At 47.4% G+C, this 23,681-nt stretch overlaps 1 protein-coding gene and 1 non-coding gene across 2 annotated transcripts in view; one reads left to right on the top strand and one right to left on the bottom strand.

Annotated features, from left to right (window-relative positions):
- The window catches only part of Trap1 (TNF receptor associated protein 1), a 36,661-nt gene extending 14,239 nt beyond the window's left edge, over window positions 1–22,422 (bottom strand). The window contains exons 1-10 of the mRNA XM_048789246.1: window positions 22,275–22,422; window positions 16,869–16,872; window positions 9,955–10,124; window positions 8,710–8,792; window positions 7,440–7,580; window positions 4,984–5,055; window positions 2,876–3,036; window positions 1,445–1,554; window positions 923–996; window positions 331–486 (exon numbers count right to left, since the gene is read on the bottom strand). Of these exons, the coding sequence (XP_048645203.1) occupies window positions 331–486; window positions 923–996; window positions 1,445–1,554; window positions 2,876–3,036; window positions 4,984–5,055; window positions 7,440–7,580; window positions 8,710–8,792; window positions 9,955–10,124; window positions 16,869–16,872; window positions 22,275–22,356 (1,053 nt within the window). The 5' untranslated portion in view covers window positions 22,357–22,422. The remainder of the gene's footprint in view (window positions 1–330; window positions 487–922; window positions 997–1,444; window positions 1,555–2,875; window positions 3,037–4,983; window positions 5,056–7,439; window positions 7,581–8,709; window positions 8,793–9,954; window positions 10,125–16,868; window positions 16,873–22,274) is intronic.
- On the top strand, window positions 13,368–13,440 carry Trnaa-ugc. The gene has a single exon. It is a non-coding gene; the product is annotated as a tRNA-Ala (tRNA).
- Window positions 22,423–23,681: the final 1,259 nt, after the last annotated feature.

The following is a 23,681-nucleotide window of genomic DNA, read 5'->3' as shown; positions in this document are numbered from 1 at the left end:
CACAAGACCTGCAACACAGCCTGCATTGCCCGGCCAGCACAGCGGCTCCAAGGGCCCCTCACCATGCTAGTGCCTGAGCCCAGGCCTGCTCCAAAAGATGTCACATGAGACAACCTTGCATGTGGGAGACTGAAGAGACTGCATTCCCCACCCAGAGGCCTCTGCTTTTCTTTTGCTGTAATCCTGCCAATGTGGTGGTATGTCTGCATGAAGATGTGCCCATTTGGGGCCATCATTGTGGCCACAGGAACGTCCTGGTTCTGAGAGCAGAGGGGTATCTCCGCAGCTGTAGCATGTGAGGGCCCTGCAGGTCTGAGCTAAGTGCCTCACCATCTCTGGCACATAGAAGAGGCTCCGGATGTTGAGGGGTGCGTCTGTCCTGTAGTGCAGGGTGTAGCGGGGCTTGTCATATGCCTGAGCGATGTAACGGTAGAATTCCTCATGCTGCAACTCGCTGACATCCTTGGGGTCCATCGTCCAGAGGGCCTGGTGATGGAGATGGATGGGGAGCACAGAGAGCTGCATCTCCACCACAACCCCATAGGTTGGTGGAGGAGTGCATGCCCCTCGACAGCCTGGGGTGGGGAGGGGCCTACCCTCCACCTCCAGCTCCATCCCCTCTAGTACCTAAAAGGCTCTGGCACAAGCGTCCCTTCCCCAGGGCAGTGAAGTTGGGCAAGGGCCAACCAGGAGGCTGGAGCAGAGCGTGAGGGAGAATCATGCCATCTACCAACACAGAATGTGGACTGGGTGCACTGGGACTGGGGACCCTGCCAGCACCCCCAATCTCATCTCTCCACAAATGATGCCTCGTTCTGGGATTCTGGGCAGTGACTCCCTGTCATCTCTACCCTTCCATCCATGGAGCAGGCACATCTGTCTCCAGGGCTGCCTGAGCCCTGTAGGCAGCTCAGGGCCTCACCTGCAAGGTGTTAATCCGCCTTCCATTAAGGTACAGAGGGAAGCTGACGAAGTTACTGTACTTGGTCACCACATCTGCAGGAGGTGGAGACAGAGAAAAGCAAAGCTGCTCCAGGGTGAGGACAAGGCTTGCTGAGTTGCACCTAACTCACAGGTGCAGGCCAGGGTCCGACAAAGACACAGGTCCTGCCCACCAGTTGCATGGAGGCGGTGGCAGAACCTGGAGAGAGCAGACTTTCCAGGGCCTGCTGTGAGACCATGTAGGCTAACCGCATCAGAGAGCTCAGCGCTCTCTGTCAGACCCACCAAGTTTACAAAAGATGGAGGGCTACACACCCTGTCTGCCAGCAAGCCTTGCCTTTGGTTCTCTGAAAGAGTCAGTGAGAATTTTGTCCTCTGCAGAACTACTGGCCAAACTGGAAGCCCAGTCCTTGCCCAGCCCTTCTCAGCTATGCCTGCCTCACCAACCCACCTGGCTACCACACAAGTCCCAGAGCCCAGCTGGGGCCCAGGTGCCACTCACCTTGAACCCGGGCTTCACTGGCAAACACTCTGCAGTCTGATTTGAGGTGGATGACAATTTTGGTTCCAGTTCTGACTCCTGAAGCTTCAGCGATTTCAAACACTCCAGAGCTAAGACCCAAGGAAAAGAAAGGCAGTGTCATTGTAGGGCAAAGGTAGTTGCTTTCCTGAGCAGAGCCCAGGTCAACATGTGGGAGACCAGATGTGCCTCTTCTGACCTAGGCAGTACCCCTCAGGTCACAGAGTACACACCAGATGAGAACCTCTGTGCTGGGGTGCAGGTACAAGCCCCCAGGCTCCCTTGGAGAATTTCCTGGGCTTGAGTGACCAGAAAGCAGACCCTGGGCACCAGTGAGGCCTGGCCCAAGTATAAATCAGCATTAGATACCTCTGCTGTTTCTGAACTGCAGCAGAGGCCAGGGGTCCCTGAGAAAAGCAGAAGCCACCTCAGAAGTGAGGGAGGAGGGGATGCCCTCAGACAGGGCCTTGCTGATGCCTTGGCCATGTTCATGCTGAGCAGCTGCTTTCATGAAATTTAGAGACCTCAATATGGACTAAGGGAGGAGGCAAGCTATGCTCCAGCCAGGCCTCCTGCCCCTGGGGCTGCTTTGCACAGCCAGAAGGTCAAACTCAGAGTTTTGGGGTAGAATGAGATCAACATCATTACCCTAGGTACATGTATGATTGCATGAATGGTGTGACCCTACTTCCCGTACTACCAGAGAAGTGAAAACATGTGCTCTATTTGTGTACAATGAATCAAAGAGCATTCTGGTGTCATTTAAAACTGATAAGAACAAATTAAAAAAAAGTTTATATATAAACTGATTTTAAATTGTACGCTAAAAAAATACAACAAAGTTTTGGGGCCAGCTGAAAACAATGCTTAAACTTGGCCAAGATCCCACTCTCCTCAATCACAGCTGAAGTGCTGCTAAAACACCTACCTAATCAACTCGTCACATATGGGAGCAGGAAATGAGCAAGTGGCTCTTAAAGAGTGCCACCACCTGTTGCACAGAGGCATCCTAGAACCTGCCGATGGGGTGGAGTACTAAGGACAAGAACCTAGAGGGTGGGGAGAACCAGAGGAGCCCCCATAGAACCCAGGCCAGAGAGGCCGTCTACAGGATGGCCCAGGAGGAAGGCCCATCCCATACCCAGCCACTGAAGGGGCTCAGCCTGGACGGGCCAGCACCACAGAGCACAGTGATTGGTGTCCAGTCACACAGACTGTTTGGAGCCACAAAGTAACTACCTTCCCAGAGTAGGAGAGTCAGGTTTCACACCCATAAACCTGTTTTTTGCATTTTCTCAATAAAGTCTCTTTCCAAACTCAGTGGTCAAACTCAAGTGTTAGGTAACATTGACTCCAAGTGTTCCCAAGGGCAAAGACACTGCCCATGTGATGGAGGCTTGCTTCCTAACTTACCCATCTGATAGCCACTGGTAACCTGGGTTCCCAGGGGCCACTGAGCGGGAATAGACTTCAACTCTGTCGGCCACCATGAAGGCCGAGTAGAAGCCCACTCCAAACTGGCCAATGATCTTGCTGCTGGCCTCCGCCTGGTTCTGCAGTGCTTCCAGAAAGGCCTGAGGGGACAAAGGCTGGTCATAGGGAGGCTGCCCCTCTGGCACCAGGAGCCGACATTCTTACTTTCTGTGTAGGTTCTCTAGCACAGTCAAGATCTCAGTAAATGCTGAGGCGACCATGCTGAGATGCCCTCTTCCCATGCTATACATAAATAACTAAGAGCTGGGACAACCCACCTAAAGACACACAGCTGGGCCAAAGCGGGAGGGTCCTTATTCATCATAAAGCTCACACTTCCGCTTGTCTCAAGGCAAGGACAAACCTGCAGGTCACACTTGAGTGGGCAGAGTAGTGCCTCCACCTATCAGGTCACTGAGTAAAGAATGAAGACTCTCCTCAGTTTGTCTTTTGCCCTGTGTCTCCAAGACTTGAAGCCTTGGGGGAGACAGCACAAACCCAGCACAGCTGTCCCAGGACCCCCACAGATACAAAAGCCCATGATGTTGAAGTCCCTTGTATAAAATGGTGTATCATCTGCTTATAACACATCTTTCCCTGTATTTTAAATCACCTCTAGATTACTTAAAATGCCTAATACAATGCAAATGCTGTGTAAACAGTTATACCATACTGTTTAGAGAACAATGACAAGAAAACTGTACGTGTTCAGTACAGACATAATAAAAAAAAACTTTTTAGGATTGGCTGAATCTGTAGTTGTGGCACCCCCGCACACAGTAGGCTGACAGTGATTGCAGAGCGTTCCTTGTTCTGAGCTATCAACATTCTGAAGGCTAAACAGGAAGCAAAATGCACATGCTCTGCTGCTCTGCCAACTCAGCCCAGCCCAGTGTCCTGCCAAGGTTCGGACATTCTACATCTGCACCAAGGGGCTGTGGAGCACCTGGAATGTGACTGAGGAACTGAACTTGACATTTTATCTCCTCTTACTGCATTTAAATGTAAGCAGCGGGGCTGGGGATGTGGCTCAAGCGGTAGCGCGCTCGCCTGGCATGCATGTGGCCCGGGTTCCATCCTCAGCACCACATACAAACAAAGATGTTGTGTCCGCCAAAAACTAAAAAATAAATATTAAAAGTCTCTCTCTCTCTCTCAAAAAATAAATAAATAAATAAATAAAGGTGTTGTGTTTACAACTAAAAAAGAATTTTTTTTAAATAAATAAATGTGAGCAGCCACACCTAGCTCACAGCTGCCACACAGGATAGCGCATACTATCCCTGCCATCATGGTCACAGAAGTTCTTTTTCCCCCCATTTATTTATTTACTTATTTATTTTAGTTGCAAGTGGACACAATATCTTTACTTTTTTAATGTGGTGCTGGGAATTGAAGCCGGTGCCTCACACATGGAAGGCGAGTGCTCCACCTCTGAGCCACATCCCCAGCCCCCTCACAGAAGTTTTAAAAGCAGAAATTTCTGAGTCGCTTTGGACTGACTATGGTACCACTTAGGCCAATAAAAACAAACAGAAAAGCACTCAGTCACCAGGAGAGGCAGCAAGGGCCTCCAGCCTGTGTTAGGCTGGAACAGACACACTGAGAGGACTCTTGGACCACTCATCTCTTCCCAGCATCAGATTGTGCCACACTGGTGGCCACATGATCCCCGTGTGGCTGGCAGAGCAGAACTGCTATACCTGTAGACTGTGGCCCGGGCTGCCTGGGAGGAGGCAGTCCACCTCTGCTGTGGTGTCAAGCCCACACAGCTCAGGCAGGGGCCCAGTAGCTGCCACAGAAAGGCACCAGGAGGTGAATGGCACCCTCAAAATAGACTGACAGCTATGAACCTGCCATCCTGTTTCCCACTCTGGGCAAAGTGCTTGTCTGAACCCTTCCTGCCCAGCAGTGCCTGGGACCTGTGACGCTAAAGGGAAACAACGCTGCTCTCACAGCGCCCTCTGGGGGGCCCAACTGACCAGGCCTCACTAGCCTGGCACCCAGGGCCGCCCTGCGGAGGAGAAGCAGTGACTGCGCCATCTTACCTTTGACCCTGATCTGGCAATTGTGCCCAGATTAGACACCAGCTCCTCCTGTGTCATCCCGATGCCAGTGTCCTGAGGAGAGAGACACTAAGTGCCAAGCATGGCCCATGCGGCACAAATAGCCTCAGTGGTGGGGCCCAGACGGGATCTGGGAAGTACACTTCACACACATCAGAAAAGCCCAAGTCCAGTTATGTGAGCCCTGAGTCCCTGGAGAACACTGGAAGGGGTGGGAGATTTGTTATTAAGACAATTCAGGGGGATGGGCAGAGCGCAGTGGGGCTCCATCCCCAGCACAAGCAAATGAAAACCAACCGAGGAGGAGACGCTCCATCAGTAACTGGAAGGAAAACAACTCTTGCCCTAGATGTAGCCAGCTCTGCACCCTCGGCCTGGCACACACGGGCTACGGCCTGCACTCCCCAATGCCCCTGCCCCCAGGTGGTGATGTCATGAGGAGACTGGTCAGTGGCCACCAGCAGCTCCCCTCAGGAAAGGGGACAGGATTCCTCTGCCTCATGTGTACACACAGAAACACACCACGTCTGCTGGTATGGCTGTGGACTGCCCGGCCTCATAACTCCAGCAACCATTAGTGCTGCTCATCAATGTAACAGCCCCAACAGACAGAGACAGGCGACATGCTAGTGAGGCTGCCACGGGCCCTCCCTCTTCCTCAGACCTCTGCTGGCTGGCCTGCTCCCACGTGCAGACACCCCACACAAGGCACAAGCTGCCATGCCACCATCAACTTGCGAAGTGGGAAAGCATGCAGAAGCAGCTTTTGCCCTCTTATAGCAAGTCACTTCTAGGTGTTCTTCCTGAGAACAGCCCATGGGGCAGCTGTAGCCCCTGGCTGCCGTCAGGATGTCCTTGCACTTGTTACACAGGCCCTGAGGCCCACCAAGAAATGGGACACTAAGAGGCTTCTAGTAAATTCTGAGGTGCTCGTAGAAGAGTCCAAAACCTGGCCTGATCCATTTATTGTGATACATGTAATAATTACAGATAAAGAGCTGATTTAAATTAGCTTCTGGTTGGTATTAGTCATTAAATATAATTACACTAAAATGCTTACTTTCATGCACTAAAACTTTCTTCATTTTGGGTGCTGGAATTAAAGCCAAGGCCACCTGCAGGCCAGGTAAATGCCCAACCACTGAGCCACACCCCAGCCTCATGGCCCTTCCCCTAAGGATTCTGTTGAAAGTTCTAGTATAGAGCTGGGGATGTAGCTCAGCAGTAGAGTGTTTGCTGGGGTTGATGTGAAGGAGAAAAAGCACCTAATGGTTCCTGTTTTCAGCTTACAGTGATTTCTTCTGAGATTGATCTATAGATTCATTGAAACTCAGTGAAAATTTTCACAGGTTTTGTGGAAAACGACAAGAGAATTCTAAATTCTATATAGAAACACAAAGAACCTAGAATAAACTGAAAAAGAACAAAGCCGGAAAACTTACACTACCTAAATTTAAGCCTTACCATAAGCTACAACAGTTATGTTGCCAGGACGCGGACACTTAAGGACAGACACACAGATCACAGGCATTAAGCTGTGGTGCCCCCAATTTCTAACCAAGGTTCCCAGACAGACCAGTGGGGATGGAAGTACTTAAACAGACAGTGCTGAAGCAACTGCCCACCACACACATGAAGCCAATGGCAGTCTCAAACCACACCCAGATTCACCGGAAATGGATCACAGACCTACATGTAAGAGCTAAAGCTACAATCCTTCTAGAAGACCATGCGGGAGAAACTTTTGGCTTTGGAAGAAGCAAAAAAGTCCCAGACAAGCCAGGCGTGGTGGTGCATGCCTATAATTCCAGTGGCTAGGGAGGCTGAGGCAGGAGGATCTCGAGTTCAAAGCCAGCCTCAGTAAAATAAGGCACTAAGCAACTCAATGAGACTGTCTCTTAAATAAAATATAAAATAGGGCTGGAGATGTAGTCAAGTGCCCAAGTTCAATCCCCAGTACAAAAAAAAAATCTGTCCCAAACAGATCACTAAAAGCATGAAGTATAATAGGCAAAAGTCATAAACTTGACTTCCTTAAAATTAAACAACTTAAGGGGATGGAGGTTAGCTTAGTGGCAGAGCACTTGCCTAGCATGAGGGTTCCATCCTCCGCACTGTAAAAAAGAAAACAACAACAATAATCTTTTGCTCTTCAAAAGATAATAAAAAAACAAGCCACAGACTGGTGATTTTAAATTCTCTTCGGCTTTCTGTGTGTTCCAAATTTTCTATGATGGGCATGTGTTAATTTATAGTAAATTTAAGGCAGGAACCCTCAGAACAGGAAGGACAGTCCATGTATCACTTGAGTCTAGATGTAACTGGAAGGCAGGCGTGGCCTCCCTGTGTCAGCATGTTAAGCAGGGCTGCTGCCCACCAGACCATCCTGGTCAACTCTGAGAGGTGGGAAGTGGGTCTGGGCATCAAGAGGGAGGTACCTGGATGGTGATGGTGCCTTTCTCAGAATCTGTCTGCAGGTGGATTTCCATTTCTGGCAGGGTCTGGCCATCAGACACCAACTTGTGTCGCAGCTTTTCCAAGGCATCGCTGGCATTGGAGATGAGCTCCCGTATAAACACCTACAGGACAGAAGCAAGAGGAAGGATAATGAAGGGCACTGACTCTGCGGGACCTGCCTGGCTGGCTGCATCTGCCCTAGCTCCAAGTTGAGACCTGATACAGATCACTCAGCTCCCAAACACAGATGGTCAAGGCAGGCCCACACATGAAGGGTGGGTCGCTCCTCCCCAGCACAGCTTTCTGTGGCAAACTGACTTCTACTGATCTTTCCTTTGGGGTTTTCAGTCAGGCCTGATATTATTACATGTCTATTAACTCAAATTATAGCTATTTTCTTTCCTGTCTCTTGCACAGCGATGACAAAATATCGTCCTCAACATCTTTCTCTCCTACTTAAGAGGGTTACTGCTTCATTTCATCTAGTGGGGTCATCAAACATCAGAGCCCCCCATGGTCTGGAGGAAGAGGGCCCCAGGCCCAACAGTCCTCTCACAGTCTGGGAGGTACCTCTGCCCCACGCAGAGCTCCCACTCAAACTATACTAGAGCACTCAGGTGAGGTGGGGGAGGCAGCTGGCCAGGCAGAGGAGACCTGCGAGCATTCCTGAAAAGCCCCTTCCCACTTTGTACATTGTGCTTTACCCTTCTTCCCAGCAGTGATTAGCATAGAACCTACAGCTTATTTGTTCTCTGCTTTATCCAAGTCCCGTCACCCTTAAATGTGTTTTAATCTCCTTGAAAAGTTCTTTTGTCACCCTCCCTGCTCTATGCCACACAGATAGTGTGTCCTCCAGCCGCTGTTGTCCCACTAGACTTGCATGTAGTCATGCCAGCAAAGAGGTAAACAAACAGGGGCCCCAGGGCACACCAACAGCACCTCAAAAATGAACCTCAGCACAGCTCATGCCAGCATTTGAAAGATTTTTAAGTTATCAGCAGAATTCAAATAACTCCCAGATTGACTCTCCCAGAGTCAATCTAGCCCCTCCAAAATCATTTGGATACACTTATCCATGAAGCTGAAGCAGATTTTGGTGAAAATACTCCCTGTGGTAGATTAGGACCAGGGCCTATCTGCAGCCTAATGCATTCTCACAACTAAGACATATCCCGGCACCTTGGCAAGATAGTGTAAGAATAGTTCTGCCACAAAACATGTGAGACCTGAAAGCGATAGATGGCACCACACCTCTTTTTCTGAGTATAGGGAACGGGCCACGATATCCAAAAGCTTCTTTGTCTCCGCCTGGAACTCGTGTCTGGAGATGGACCCTGGTAATCAATCACAGATGCAGCCAATAAAGCTATGTTTCCATCTCTGAGCAAGAACATGCTATAATACCACTCAAAACAATATTTAAGGGCTGGAGTTGTGGCTCAGTGGTAGAGCACTTGCCAGGCATTGTGTGAAGCCCCTGGGTTCAATCCTCAGCACCACATATAAATATATAAATAAACAAAAGATCCATTGACAACTTTAAAAAAAAAAAGTTTAAGGTTCTAAGTTTTAAATATTCCTTTTTGTGTTTTTGGTAGTAGGGACTGAACCCAGGAGCACTTTACAACTGACCTGCATCCCCAGCTCTTTTTATTTTGAATACAGGGTCTTGCTAAGTTTCTCAGAGCCTTCCTAAGTTGCTGAGGTTGTCCTTGAACTTGTGATCCTGATCCTCCTGCCTCAGCCTCCCAAGTTGCTGGGACTACAGGTGTGTTCCACCATGCCCAGCTAAGTTTTAAATATTCTTCAAGAGTGAACAAAAAAGAAAAGTGGACAGAAAATAAAATCTCTCAGGTAAGGGGTCTCAGGAGCAGGACATCTTCCACATGACTCTTATCTCCACGGAAAGGAGTGGGTGCATGTGGAAAAGCTCTCCCACATGAGGTCAACACACTTAAGTGGGCTGTGGAGGCCAGCTTCTCAGAGCTGCTGGTCATGAGAATCAGGCTGGCCCTGACAACCAGATCCTGCATCATGGTCTCCAAAAAAAGTGGCATTCTATTAAATTAGTTACAAAAGGAAAATGACAAAAACTCAGTTCTCTCAACATCAAAGATTCTGTTCTTATTGCCTCATTTAAAAGTCAGAAACAGAACCCCTTCAGGCCTGGCTCTGGAGGCTAACTTGCCGTACTTCAGAGTTCAGTCCTGTGGAAGCTGGGCCAATACTCTGCTTCCATGATCATTAGCAGAAGTGAATCGCCACTCAGCACACTCCTGGGTGACCACCAGAGGGGGCAAGGCGCAACAGGAGAAAGCCAGAAGTTGTTTACTGGGACGGAAATGGAGGACTCACTAGTCTAGGGATCGCTCCCCACAACTGAGACCTACATGGGGCTGTAGTCAATAAGCAGCTCTGTCAATCACTGCCTCTGCCTCAAAAACCTCCCCTACCCTGCCACCAATGACCCAAGAAAGACTCCCCAGGCCACATCACCTTGCACGGTCTCAGTGCTGCTAATGATGGAATGCAGGGGCTCCTCCTTCTTGTCCTCAGCAGCCTGCGACGTACTATACAGACGTCCGGGGTAGAAGCTGGAAACCAGGTTTTGCCCGGGGCTCCTGAACTGAAGTGGGGTCCTCTGAGGACACAGAACTGACTTTCCTGAAAAGGCAAATGTGTGGAAAGGATGACAATTAATACTCAGAAGCAGAATACCCCAATTTCTTCACATCTCCTCTGTCCAGCAGAGGAATGAGGATTTCTCTAAGGCAGCCTGTTGCTCTGGAGGAGTGAAAAGACTGAGCATGGTGTGGCTGCAGTTTTGGTGACATTTCCTTACATGTACCACACAAGTGTGTTTTAATGAAAAACAGCGAAAGATATGTTCTATCTCGCAGCCAGGGAGTCAGCAGCTCACCCACTGGGTGCTGATGTCTCCTCCAGTCTGCTGTTCACAGACTCCTCTGCCTTCATTGCCACAGAAACCTCACAGGCCCAGTGCTCTCGCCAGCTGGAGCCAGCAGGCCAGGGCACTGGAGTTGCTTAGATGTTCGACACAGAATGGTCAAGGATATGTAGACAGTCAACATGACAGTCTGCAGGAATCCGGGCCTAAATGAATCTATCTGCCCTGTCAGGTACTCTCCTACTTTTTGGAAACTTGTAACAAATAGAAAGGAATGGGGGCTGGGGATGTGGCTCAAGCAGTAGCGTGCTCGCCTGGCATGCATGCGGCCCGGGTTCGATCCTCAGCACCACATACAAAGATGTTGTGTCCGCCAAAAACTAAAAAATAAATATTAAAAAAATTCTCTCTCTCTTTCTCTTAAAAAAAAAAAAAAAAAAGAAAGGAATGATGTAGAAGGTACAGAAACAAGGAGACAGGTTTTTTCTTTGTTTTTGTAGTTGTATATGGGCAGCATGCCCTTATTTTATTTATTTATTTATATTTAATTTTTTATATTTTATTTATTTATTTATTTTAGTTTTCGGGCGGACACAACATCTTTGTTGGTATGTGGTGCTGAGGATTGAACCCGGGCCGCACGCATGCCAGGCGAGCGCGCTACCGCTTGAGCCACATCCCCAGCCCCTATTTTACTTATTTTTATGCAGTCCTAAGGATTGAATCCAGTGCCTCACACATGCTAGGAAGTGCTCTACCACTTAACTATAGCCCTAGCCCTGTTTTTTTCCCCCATTTATTTATTAATTTTTTTGGTACTGGGCGTTGAACTGAAGAGTATTTACCACTGAGCTACATCTCCAGCTCTTTTCATTTTTTAAGACAGGGTCTCACTAAATTGCTAGCCTGGAACTTGCGATTCTTTTGCTTCAGTCTCCAAAGTCGCTGGGATTATAGGTGTGGCCACCGTGCCCAGCCCATCAAACATTTAAGATGACAACACTCCTGCATGGTCAGGCCATGCCCTGGGTTCTCTCTTCCCACCGTCTATTTGGCAACCCCTCCCCACACTTCATACAGGAGGCCACCCCAGCAGCACTCATGGCCCTCCCCTCCTCTGACCCAGTGCTTCATCCCTTCACAGCAAGAGTTGAAAAGCTTGAGATCCAGTCTTTAACTCTACATGGTCACCTCAACATCGCCTGGTTCCACCTTGTTGTTGAAATTGTGGGGCACTTGTGACCCCGACCACATGGATGCAGGCTGCTCTGGGCTGGGACTCCCGCACTCAAGTCACAGCCTGCCAACTGCCTCCTGCCCCGCCCTCCAGCAGGTGTGTGATGCCCCTATACCCACACTTTCACCTGAGCCCTGATGGCACATGGAAGCACTTGCTAAGCTTCTGTACACGTACACGTGTATACACACACACACAGTGCTCCTGCAGGGGCTGGCATTCCACTCTGGTGGGTCGGAGCTGGGAAGAGCAAGCCTCAGTCCACTCCAGCCATGGAGCACACTTCCCGAGACCATCACCTCCCTCCACCCGACCTCTTGCTCTGCTGGAGGCCCTTTCCTCACCACTGGGGCTCCTGGTCCCCTCAGCTCTTCTTCTGCCACCTTGCTCTACCCCAAAAGAACACCTGAAATCAGAGGCATCTGTTTCAACTAGTTCACAGGTATCAGTGGTCAGGGCCTGAAAAGTCTTCTTGGGGACACAATTCAAAACCACAATAGACTGGTTACCTACAAGGAGGTGTGTATTGTTTCCTGTGGCTGCCCTAAGAAGTGCCGCAAACCAGATGGTTTATTAAACAACAGACACTCATTGTCTCAGAATTCTGGAGACCAGAAGTCAGCAATCAAGGGGTGGGCAGGGCTGGCTCCACCTGAGTTTTCTGGATGGCCATTCTCCACATCCCCAGCCCTATAAGAATGCTAGACTGGTGCCTGCCCTAGTGACTTCAGCATAATTTGATCACTGCAAAGACCCTATCTCCAAATAGGTCACATTCACAGGGACTGAGAAGACTTTAGTTTTGTTTTTTGGTGTGTGTTGGGGATTCAACCCCCAACTGGTATATGTGAATGGAGTGGAAAGAGGGAGGGTATGTGACACTCCTAAGTATACCTCTTTGTATATCTAACTCTTTGAACTATAGCAATGTTTTAAATGAGCCATTAACCATGCAGGGCATGCAGGAACACAGAAGGAAACACAAACAGTAGCAAAGGTGCGTGTTACAGATGATACAATGAGCCTAAGAGGAAACAAGAACTAACCTAAGTGATTTCAGAAATTGGTGTTTATTGTGAAGCTAAACTCAAAAAGGACTGCATATAACTACTGTACTCAGGTTGCTAAATCTGTTCATCAGTATACATTAGCAAGCCCCAAACTGCTCTGAGTGTGGACCAAGTTCAGCTCTTCCCTGAGAGAGAAAGGTGGTAACAGCAGGAAGGAGGCTGGGAAAAACCCTGCAGGACTACACTGGAAGTGGAGGCTCTGTATGGACTCACCACCTTGGTCTAGGTAGATCAGATATAGAAACCAACGCAGAATTTGTGACCAGGCCTCACACATGCTAGGCAAGCACTCTGCTGCTGAGCCACACCCCCACCCCTCCATAATTTAAAATATGTTCTTTTTTAATTAATGGACTGTTCATATCTTTTTATTTATTTATTTATTTTTAGTTCTCAGCGGACACAACAACTTTATTTTATCTTTATGTGGTGCTGAGGATCGAACCCAGCACCCGGTGCATGCCAGATGAGCGCGTTACCGCTTGAGCCACATCCCCAGCCCAACTGTTTATATCTTCTGACAATTTTTCTACTATATCCTGAATCTTTTCTTACTGACTTGTAAGAAACTTTTATACACTAAGGAAACTAGTTCTGTTTGCAAAACTTTCATCACTTCAAGATTAAATATGATTCCCCGTGTCTGGTGTTTCCTGTTCTCCCCCTTAATATTCACAATTCTTTTGAAAGGGCTGGGGATATAGCTCAGTTGGTATAGTATTTGCCTTGCATGCACAAGGCCCTGGGTTCAATCCCCAGTACCACCAAAAAAATAAAAAAATAAAAAAAAAATAAAAAAAATTCTTCTGAAAGGATTTGATATGTTGTGATGGAATAAGTACATAAGTACCCATAGTTGGAAAAAGGAAGGAAAGCAGCAATCCATATTTCTACCTGGAACTTCAAGATTCTTGAAACATAATTTTAAGACTACATCAATCCACATCACTATTAAAAGCAGGTCTGGAGCCAGGTGCAATGGCACGTGCCTGCAATCCCAGCGGCTCTGGAGGCTAAGGCAGGAGGATTATGAGTTCAAAGCCAGCCTCAGCAAAAGCGAGGCACTAAGCAACTCAGTGAGTCCCTGAGTGTAAATAAAATACAAAATAGGGCTGGGGATGTGGCTCAGTGGTTGAGTGCTTCTGATATAGAAATTAATCCTCGTACTACTTCTCCCCCACCAAAAAAAGGTGAATCCACTGGTCACAGTGGCACACTCCTATAATCCCAGTGGCTTGGAAGGCTGAGGCAGGGGATGGCGAGTTCAAAACCTGACTCAGCAACTTAGCAAGGACCCGAGCAACTCAGTGAGACCCTGTCTCTAAATAAAATACAAAAAGGACTGGGGATATGCCTCAGTAGTTAAGTGCCTCTGGGTTCAATCCCTGGGACAAACAAAAAAAGGAGACCTGATTTTAGATTTATTGAACTTTCGATGACTCCACAAATAAGCCAAAATAGTGCAATCAATCTGCCCAAATCAGATACCAAACGTACCATCTGCACAGTATCTGTCTTCATATTTCCCCCACACCCTATAGGAAAAGCCACAAACCTCAATGTCAGGCCACAATATCCTTGCGTTAAAGTATCAGTCAGCTTGGGGTCGCACAGAAAGAGAAACACTGGGAGTCTGAATGTGACACCATCCACAGGACCTGACAGTAGGCCTTCTGTCAAGGCCCTCTTCCCCTATTGTGGTTCTTAGTGACCTCTCCTTACAAAGAGTTACAGCACTTACTTTCCATGCTGCTCAGTTAAAACTGCTGTTACATGCTGGCTTGAGGCATCTCTTCTATTAATTTCTTGTTACTATATAATTTATCTCACTAAATTAAGAGTAGGAATGAGCTTATATTTCCCTGTATCAAATACTCGGAAGGCAAGAACATCCATACTTCTCAGGAGGCATCTATTACAAAAGCAGTACATCTCTAGATGCAGAACTTTTTTTTTTTTTAAGTTGTAGATGAACACAATACCTCTGTTTTATTTATTTATTTTTAGGTGGTACTGAGGATCAAACCCAGTGCCTCGTACATGCTAGGCAAGTGCTCTACTGCTGAGCCACTACCCCAGCCCCCAGATGCAGGACTTTTTATAAACTTAGATATCACTATGTTCTAGCAGACACAAGGTGGTCCACAGTGGCGTTAGGTGTTCTTCAGGGGCTTGTTAGACAAGTTTATTATTTACTTATTTATTGTGTATGTGTGTGGTGCTGGGGATGGAACCCAGGGCCTTGCACGGGCTAGGCAAGTGGTCTACCACAGAGCCACACTCCCAGCCCCTTTTTTGACTAGTATGAAGGAATGAGAACAGCACCTGCCCAGAGGCCACCAAAGTAAGGTCAATGAGTAAAAACACTGGCTATTGTGCTTTAATATAAAAAGATCACCCATCTGTCTTACCAATCAGTCACTGTCCTTACTATGGTTTTACTTCAAAATGTCATCTTCAGTTACGCTCCTTAGTAATATTTTTCTTTTTCTTTTTTTTGTACGAGATTGAACCCAGCGTTTACCACTGAGCCACATCCCTAGCCCTTTTTGAGACAGCTGCCTCACCTGGCACCATCTCCAATTTTATCATGAGTGACAGCAATAAAAACTATTTCACATTTAGTTTCAAACACTTCCTGACGGGCTGAGCTGACTTGTGTCCTACCACATTAAGTCTCCTACAGATAAGCATGAACTCAGGATCATCAACAAAAAGAGACTATCGGAGCTGCTAATGAACAAGAACAGGAGACTCTGAAGGCAACTGATACTTCCTAGAAGGGGTCAACACAAAAGGAGGCAGGCTGGAGTTAGGTGGATGAACGCCAAGAGAAACCGCACAATGACTTGAAGAGCCAAAGGGAGGACTGGAGCAATCACAGAAGCTGAAAGGGAAATCCCTGAAGGAAAAGAGTCAAAGAAAGAGCCTCTCAAGTTCCTGACGGATCCCCTAAACCATGCCGTGTGGCAAACTGTAAGCGACCCATCCAAGGACAAATAATGCAGCTGCTGTCGTGCAGTTTGATCGAGTCAATAGCCCACTTTAAAACAGAAGCAATTCAGAAAAATAACAGCCTATAGAGTCCACAAAATAGCACCCGTAGCACCCAGGAGGTAATAAAAAAATCACTGATACAGAAAGGGGAAAATGTAACCCCTGCTCAACAGAAGAGTCCATGGAGGCTGATCCCCACAGATCCAGATACTGGAATCAAAGACACTGGTGTGTCAGGCATGGTGGCACACCACACGCCTTGATCCCAGCGGCTTGAGAGGCTGAGGCAGGAGGATCACAAGTTCAAAGCCAGCCTCAATAACTTACCAAGACCCTATCTCTAAATGAAATATAAAGAAAAGGAAATAAAACCCACAAAATTCAGGCCTGCGGTCGCCTCTGGATGAAGACAGGAAAAGCATCACGGAGGCAGCAGGGCCTGGAAGGACTGGTGTCTGAGCCATAGCAGCCGGGGAAGAGATGCTTTTCACTGCACACAGTCCTCTGAATTCTGCACTATGCATCAATAACCTATGCACAGTGTAACCTGTTCATAAAACTATCTACAGAAATGATCAACTTTCAACACATAAAAATTCATTAGAGATACAAAACACACTTACAAAAGGACACAGCAGAGCTGGGTTGTGGCTCAGTGATAAAGCACTATGTGAAGCACTGGGTTTGATTCTCAGCACTGCATGTAAATAAATTTTTTAAAATAAAGGTGCAGCCAGACACAGTGGTACCCGCCTGCTCGACAGGAGAGTTGAGTGCCCGCATGTAGTATCAGCAGCTTGGGAGGCTGAGACAGGAGAATTGCGAGTTTAAAGCCAACCTCAGCAACAGCAAGGCACTATGCAACTCAGTGATACCCTGTCTCTAAATAAAATACAAAATAGGGCTGGGGATGTGGTTCAGTGGTCGAGTGCCCCTGAATTCAATCCCAATTTCCCTGTGCTTAATCCTGAGTTACTCCACATTGTAAAGCAGTAATTTGCCATAAGTTACTCCTTTTTTTTTTTTTAATTTTTTATTGTGGGTTGTTCAAAACATTACAAATTTCTTGACATATCATATTCCACACTTTGATTCAAGTGGGTTATGAACTCCCACCTTCACCCCATACATAGATTGCAGAATCACATCAGTTACACATCCATTGATTTACAAATTGCCATACTAGTGTCTGTTGTGCTCCGCTGCCTTTCCCATCCTCCCCCCTCCCCCCTCCCCACCTCTCTCTCTACCTCCTCCACTGTATAACCCTGAGGGTCTCCTTCCATTACCATGCAATTTCCCTTCTCTCTCCCTTTCCCTCCCACCTCTCATCCCTGTTAAATGTTAATCTTCAAGTTACTCCTTTTTTAAGTCCAAGTACCAAAGTGGGATAACTCCATACCTTGTTTTTACAAGTCAACAACCACCATCTACCTGGCACAACTTTAAGGTGCAAAGTGATAACTTGTGCCAACTTATGAAACTAAATCAGAAGCAATCACCTGGACACTCCAAATCATATCAGAAACACTAGACACAGGAGCTTATCTACCTCAGAAGATGTAACACCTTCACCTAAGATCCATAAATGAAGGAGCCCCTGCAAACTGGACTTAGCAGCACCCTGGCCCTGTCACCTGGTCACTCACCACAAACTCTGGAAAACTGTCACAGTGATGAACCTCAGCTTCCATCTCCAGGCTTCAGCAGAGCTTGGGTTTTCCCATCCTCATGACTACCCAAGTGTCAGCCCACTCCAAGCTGACACTCTGAAACTGCCTTCTGTATTTCCAGACCCACATTTTGACAACTCTGCAGAACTGGCTTGTTAAAATTCTTATGTGACCACTTGCAGTGACTCTCCTTATCTGTTCTCAGCCTGTGCTCTTGGCACAGTATCCTGTAACCCTGTGACTGCCTTAACCCTTTCTTAGTCTTTCTGTGATCTGTGTGTATGTATATATATGTGTGTACATATGGTATATGTATATCTATCTATCTATCTATCATTGTGTGAAGTGTGAGCACCACAGATATCAGAAATTTAGATTAGAACAGAATAAAGGAACTTGTGATTCGCCAGCTCTATCAGTGGTGTAGCTAGTGAATCTGTTGTTCTAATAAACCCTGACACTGTGGAAAGAAACAAACATTTGGTATATGTCAATAGCACTGCTCACTCACAACAGCCCCAGAGAAGGCTGCCAGGTTAAAGCTACTGCAATGGAGGATGATAACTCCTCAGTACTCAAGACACAGTTTTGGTATGGAGGCATTTCACAGATGAAGTGTTCTTCAATCTCAAAGCCCTGCAGGGGCCAAAGCACTCAATGGAAGACAAGGAACTGACATCCAGCAATACCTGGAAACCACCAAAGAATGGCTCAGCTATGTCCCAACTAACCAATAGGTCTTTTTGAAAGACTTCCAATCATATAAAATAAAATATTTAGGCTGGGCACAGTGGCGCCGACCTGTAATCACAGAGACTCAGGAGGCTGAGGCAGGAGGATGGCAAGTTCAATGCCATTCTTAGCAACTTAGTGAGACCCTGTCTCAAAATAAAAAGGGCTGGGGATGTAGCTCAGTGGTAGAGTGCCTATAGGTTCAATCCCCAGGACCAAAAAAATTAATCAATAAATTAATGCTTCACTTTAAAAGTAAGCTTCATGGAAAATTTACTTGCCAAGGCTAGACTACTGGTGGATGAACTAAAACAGACATGTGCCTTAATTTCTCCTTCTGGGTACTATATCACATCCAGGTACACTAGGAAGATGCACACTCTTTATTTTGTTCTTAATAATATTAATATCTAATTTTCTGCCTTTTTAATATGGCATTTTGGCTATCTCAAAATTAACTATATTCTAATCACAAGGTTGCTAAAGGTGAGCCATTCTCTTAAATCAGTTACACCCATGACGAAGTTACACTTGCTTTCAATTTCCCTCATCTACAGGCATCTACCCAGCTAAAAAGCATATAGAGAGAAGCCCCACACATAGATCCTGGATCTGCAAGCTATGGCTTTCATGGTCTGTAATTCCTAGTGGGTTCAGCAGAAATAACCAGCCACCCCAGAAACAAATCTCCTGAAATCTGTCTTTACTAAAAGTTGCAAAACTATAAGAAATCCTGATGGACAAAGAAAAGCAGCTTCCTTGTGGAAGCCAAGTTTTCAGTATCAAGACTAAGTAGGACGGAGTGTGAAATGGGTACAGTTCATTTACTATCAGAGGCTTGTCAGTATTCCAAGAAGCAGAGGAGCACTGCTGGGTTCAGTGCAAATCTCCCTTACAGAACTTACCTCTGCACCTGGTATTTACTGACATTCAGGGTATCAGAATTTACTCTAGTTTTCTCATCAGCTCAACACACACTCCCTCCTCCTTCAAGCCATATTCCCTCTTCTTGTCAGGGGGCAGCAAAACTCAGCTAGGGACTAAAGAGGTTTTTGCTACTGTTACATCTGGGTTGATTTTTCCTTTCTCAGACAGCTCAGATATTTTGGTCCCCTTGGTCCTCACCAAGCCAAGGCCCACTCAATACCTTGCAAGTAGTTGTGCCACATCTTCCTCCTCTGCTTTTGTCTATGCCCTTATGCCCTAGCACCCAAATCACACAGATGGCGAAAACATTAGACACTAAACCTGTACTATCGTGTCATCTTAGGAACATAAAGCTGTTTCACAGAGAGGGTAAAATCTGACAGCAAGCAGCAACCCCACTCCATCCTGAGAAGTCCAGTCTGGGAACACCACGAATTCATCCGGATTCTTGTGAAGGCCGCAGCACAAGAGGGATAAAAATTAAGCCGCACGGGTTCCAACCATAACCAGAGAAAGAAAACAAAATAAATCAAGAAAATAAAGTATGAAATGGGAGGCTGCAGCCAGGCAATGCCACCCTCAGGAGTGTAGAAGGGTCCAGGTACGGTTCTTTTCTTTTTTGTGTGTATGGTGCTGGGGACTGAACTCATGGCCTTGTGCATGTGAGGCAAGCACTCTACCAACTGAGCTACTTCCCCAGCCCAAGGTGAGGTGCTTTTCATTAGATGAAACAAATCTACCAATGCTTGAGCTCCAGAGCAATCAGCAATCATCTCTTCTAATGTGCCCAGAGCTTGCAGGCGACCCTGCAATTCTTGTTTCCAAGACAGACACTTCTAACAAAGACTCCAGCTCACAGGATGAGAAGGAAAAAAATCAAAAAACACTCAATCCTGAAAACAAAAGTATCTGGCAGAATGAAGAGGCACAGCTCAGTGGCTGCGGTGATCATGATTGCCTGGCATCCTATCTGCTTGACTAGTCAATGCACTTGGGAAGATAGTCTGCTGTGGATTTTCTGGCCGTAGCTCTAGCTCTCTGATGAAAACTAGCCTATCAGTCTGGTGGTCAGCCAGCCAGTTCTGATACTTGCCAGAGCTCTGGTGAAAAGATGTGATGGCAGTTTACGTTTGTTGTTGTGGAGGGTTCAAACAAGAGTCCCTCATGTTCAAGGCTCCGTTCTGGACAGCCCTTTCTCACCCCAGATTTTTTATTTTGTTTTTTATTTTTTTCTGAGATGCTGGAGATAAGGTCGGGCGCATACTAGGTAAGCACTCTACTACTGAGCTACATTCAATTCCCCCAGTTTACGTTTTTATTATTAACATCATGTTTTCCAGGTAACCCATATTCTGCCATTCCTACTCCCAACAACGAATAACTACATTTACCAGGGCACAGAATTACTTTTTTTTTTTTTGATGTTATTGTATTTTTTTATACCTTTATTTATCTTTACGTGGTGCTTAGGATGGAACCCAGCACCTCATACGTGCTAGGCAAGCGCTCTGCCACTGAGCCACACAACTGCAGCCCCAGCTCTGCAAAACATACTCTGGTGCAAGCAGATGAAGCAGTCCTGCATGTGTTTCTGTGCTCCTAATACCCTACAAAGGCCTCCACAGAAGCCTAAGCACACTGCCCAGTTCACATATGACACTGACAGTAGGGTCATATTACCTCTCAAGTCAGAGAGCATTTGAAATGTATTTGTTGATAAGTAGTGAGCAAAAATGAAAAATAAAAGCAGAAACCCTAGCCCACATCTCACAGGGCTATTCTGAGGAAGAGTGAAGGGGCCAGTGGTGATGGAGTCAGCAGGGTTTGGAAGGATGAATCCTACATTTGAAGCTAATCACATGTTTGATTCCAGCAACACTTTCCTAAGGAAAAAAAAAACAAGGGTTCTGGATTTTCTGTATGGGTGGATTCACCTATAACCACATTCTTCCTCCCTTAGTATATATATATAAACGATGTTTTCTTCCTTAATAAACATTTTACTTTTACACTTGTGCACATAGGTGACAACATCAAGGTAACACAGGGGCGTCTGCAAAGCTTAAACTGCTATACCGGCAGGTGTAGGAAGAGCTGGGGGCCATGGCACACACCTATAATTCCAGTGACTCCCAAAGCTGAGGTAGGAGGATTCCAAGTTTAAAAAAACCACCCTGGCAACTTGAGACCCTGTCTCAAAATAAAAAACACTAAAGAAAGGGGTGAAGATGTGGCTCAGTGGTTAACGTATCACTCTGGGTTCAATTGTTGGTACTACAACAACAACAAAGTGCAAGGATAGGACAGAGAGTAAGAGAAAAAGCTAAACAGAATAAAGATGTGGAGCACGTCTCTATAACCACAGATTATAGACTAATTCCAGCTTGGGAGACTGAGGCAGGTGAATCACAAGTTTCAAGCCAGCCTCAATAACCTAGCAAGACCCTGTCTCAGAACAAGAAATAAAAAGGGCTGGGGTTGTAGCTCAGTGGTAGAGCGCTTGCCTGGCATGTGTGAGGCACTGGGTTCAATCCTCAGCACCACATAAAAATAAAGGCACTGTGTCCATCTACAACTAAAAGAAAATAATAAATTTTATTTTAAAAGGGGGGGGGGCGCTGGGATGTGGCTTAGTGGTAGAGTGCCTCAGGGTTCAATCTCCAGGATCAAGGGAAGCGGGGGAGTGCTCACTGTACTCTTCACTGTAATAAAATAACCTGAAATAATCTTTATTGCATCTAATAGGACGTTAAGCGAAGAAACATACATCCACAATACAAAACTCTGTGTTGCCACTGGAAATACGCTGGATACCCGTATACTGATATTTTCATGTCAGCATAAGGAATGCCAGGAGTATAAGGATATATGTGAGTATATATAAAGATGTACAAGGAATACTGGGAGCGTTAAAAAATTCTGGAGCACGATGCATATTTGACTCAGGCCTTTTTAGGCAAAAAGTTATACACTTACACGTGCGTAGCGTGAGTGTGCAGAGCCCACCAGGAACGCCAACACCTGCACCGTGGTTATCTCCGACTGGCAGCAGGAAAGCGGGGCTTAAGGTCATTCTGCATTCACTGCTCTACCCACCGATTCCTGGCCCTTGGATGTGGTGGTCGACAGCCCAGAGCCCAACCCGAGGGCCAGGATGGCCTTCGGGGCCCCAGAACCCGAGCCGGGCTCAATCGGCGTGCGGCGGCATCCGACGAACCACGGACCCAAGCAGCGCAGAGCTCCAGAACAGCTGGGGCGGAGGAACACCAAACCAGCGCCCNCCAGCGCGGGAGCCCGCAACGGAGCCCGAAGGCGGCGGCCCCAAATCAGAAGCGTCCGCAGCTCCCTTGCCATGTTGTCCTCTCAAGCGCCTCACGGCGAGAAGCTGCGGAGGCGGGCCTTCCTTGGGCGCGGCGCGCTGACGTCACCGCGCGCGCCGGGATGCCCGGGGCGCTGCCTGCGCGGGCACGGGGACGGGGTCGGCTCAGCGCCCGACCGGCGGGCTTCGGGCGGGACTTCCTTGACCTTGGGTCGCGTAGTCAAGGGCGAGGGCCCCATACGTTGATCCACGGGAGGTGGTCGTAGTTGGGCCCGCGCCGGCTGCGAGCTCTTCGGCGTGCGTCTGTCTGAAGTGGGACGAGGTCGGCGCCCGTGCAGGGCCGAGGATGGGAAGAAGCCGGTAGCATTTCTGCAGCCCCCGACTAAGCCGCTGGAAGTCTCTCCTGAATCTAGCCGACCTAAAGCTAAGAAGAACCAATAGCGGGGTCTACAGCAAAACGTTAACTCCACCACCGGCACAACGGGATGATTCGTATACTCCAGCTCTCTCCCTCCCTCTTAGAAGTTAGGAGTCTGGGTAGAGACCATGAACCTGGTCTCTAAGGTTTGGTCCTAACCCTGCACCACTTCATATGCAGATTGCCTTGCACCACCTGTACCCAGGAATGGAGCCCTGACAGCTCTTTTTTACACAGATTCTCAAATGATCCTGAGGCACGTTGGAGGTCTGCTGCTGTGACCAAATAACTACACAAAAACATTTACTTGAGGGCTGGAGGGGTTGCTCAGTGGTAGGGTGCTTGCCTAGCACGTGTGAGGCCCTGGGCTTATTCCCGCCGCTGCCCTCTACAACCGGACCCCGCCTGCACAAAAACAAAGCAGAATAGAGGGCTGGGGTTGTGGCTCAGCGGAAGAGTGCTTGCCTAGTATGTGTGAGGCACTGGGTTCGATCCTCAGCACCACATAAAAATAAGGGTAGTGTGTCCGCCTATAACTAAAAATATTTAAAAAAATAAAAATAAAAAACCAACCCATAGTTCCTTGAGATTGGTAACAGGAGCTGCGAGAAGTGAAGGTCCCAGGACAGCTCCTATATTGATCTTGGACAGAGTTGGGGTGTTGGGAGACAGTGTGTTTGGGAATGTGTCAAGATGGAAAGCATAGGGGATGACTCTCCACTGTACTGGTCTAAGCAACTGAGAAGGGGAGTATCCAACGAACCTGGTGGACACTGTTGCATAGAAGGCAGGAGCCCTCTCACCTGGACACTCTTGCCAGCACCCCCATCCTCTGAAGCCAAGTACTTTTCTTTTTACTCAATCCTCAATGGTCTACCCCAAACTTTTTTGAGTGGAGGTACCTGGGATTGAACTGAGGGGCACTATATCACTGAGCCACGT

This window comes from Marmota marmota, unplaced genomic scaffold, assembly GCF_001458135.2.
Source record: "Marmota marmota marmota unplaced genomic scaffold, marMar, whole genome shotgun sequence".
NCBI classification, from domain to species: domain Eukaryota; kingdom Metazoa; phylum Chordata; class Mammalia; order Rodentia; family Sciuridae; genus Marmota; species Marmota marmota.
This window is presented reverse-complemented; position numbering and strand designations above follow the sequence as displayed.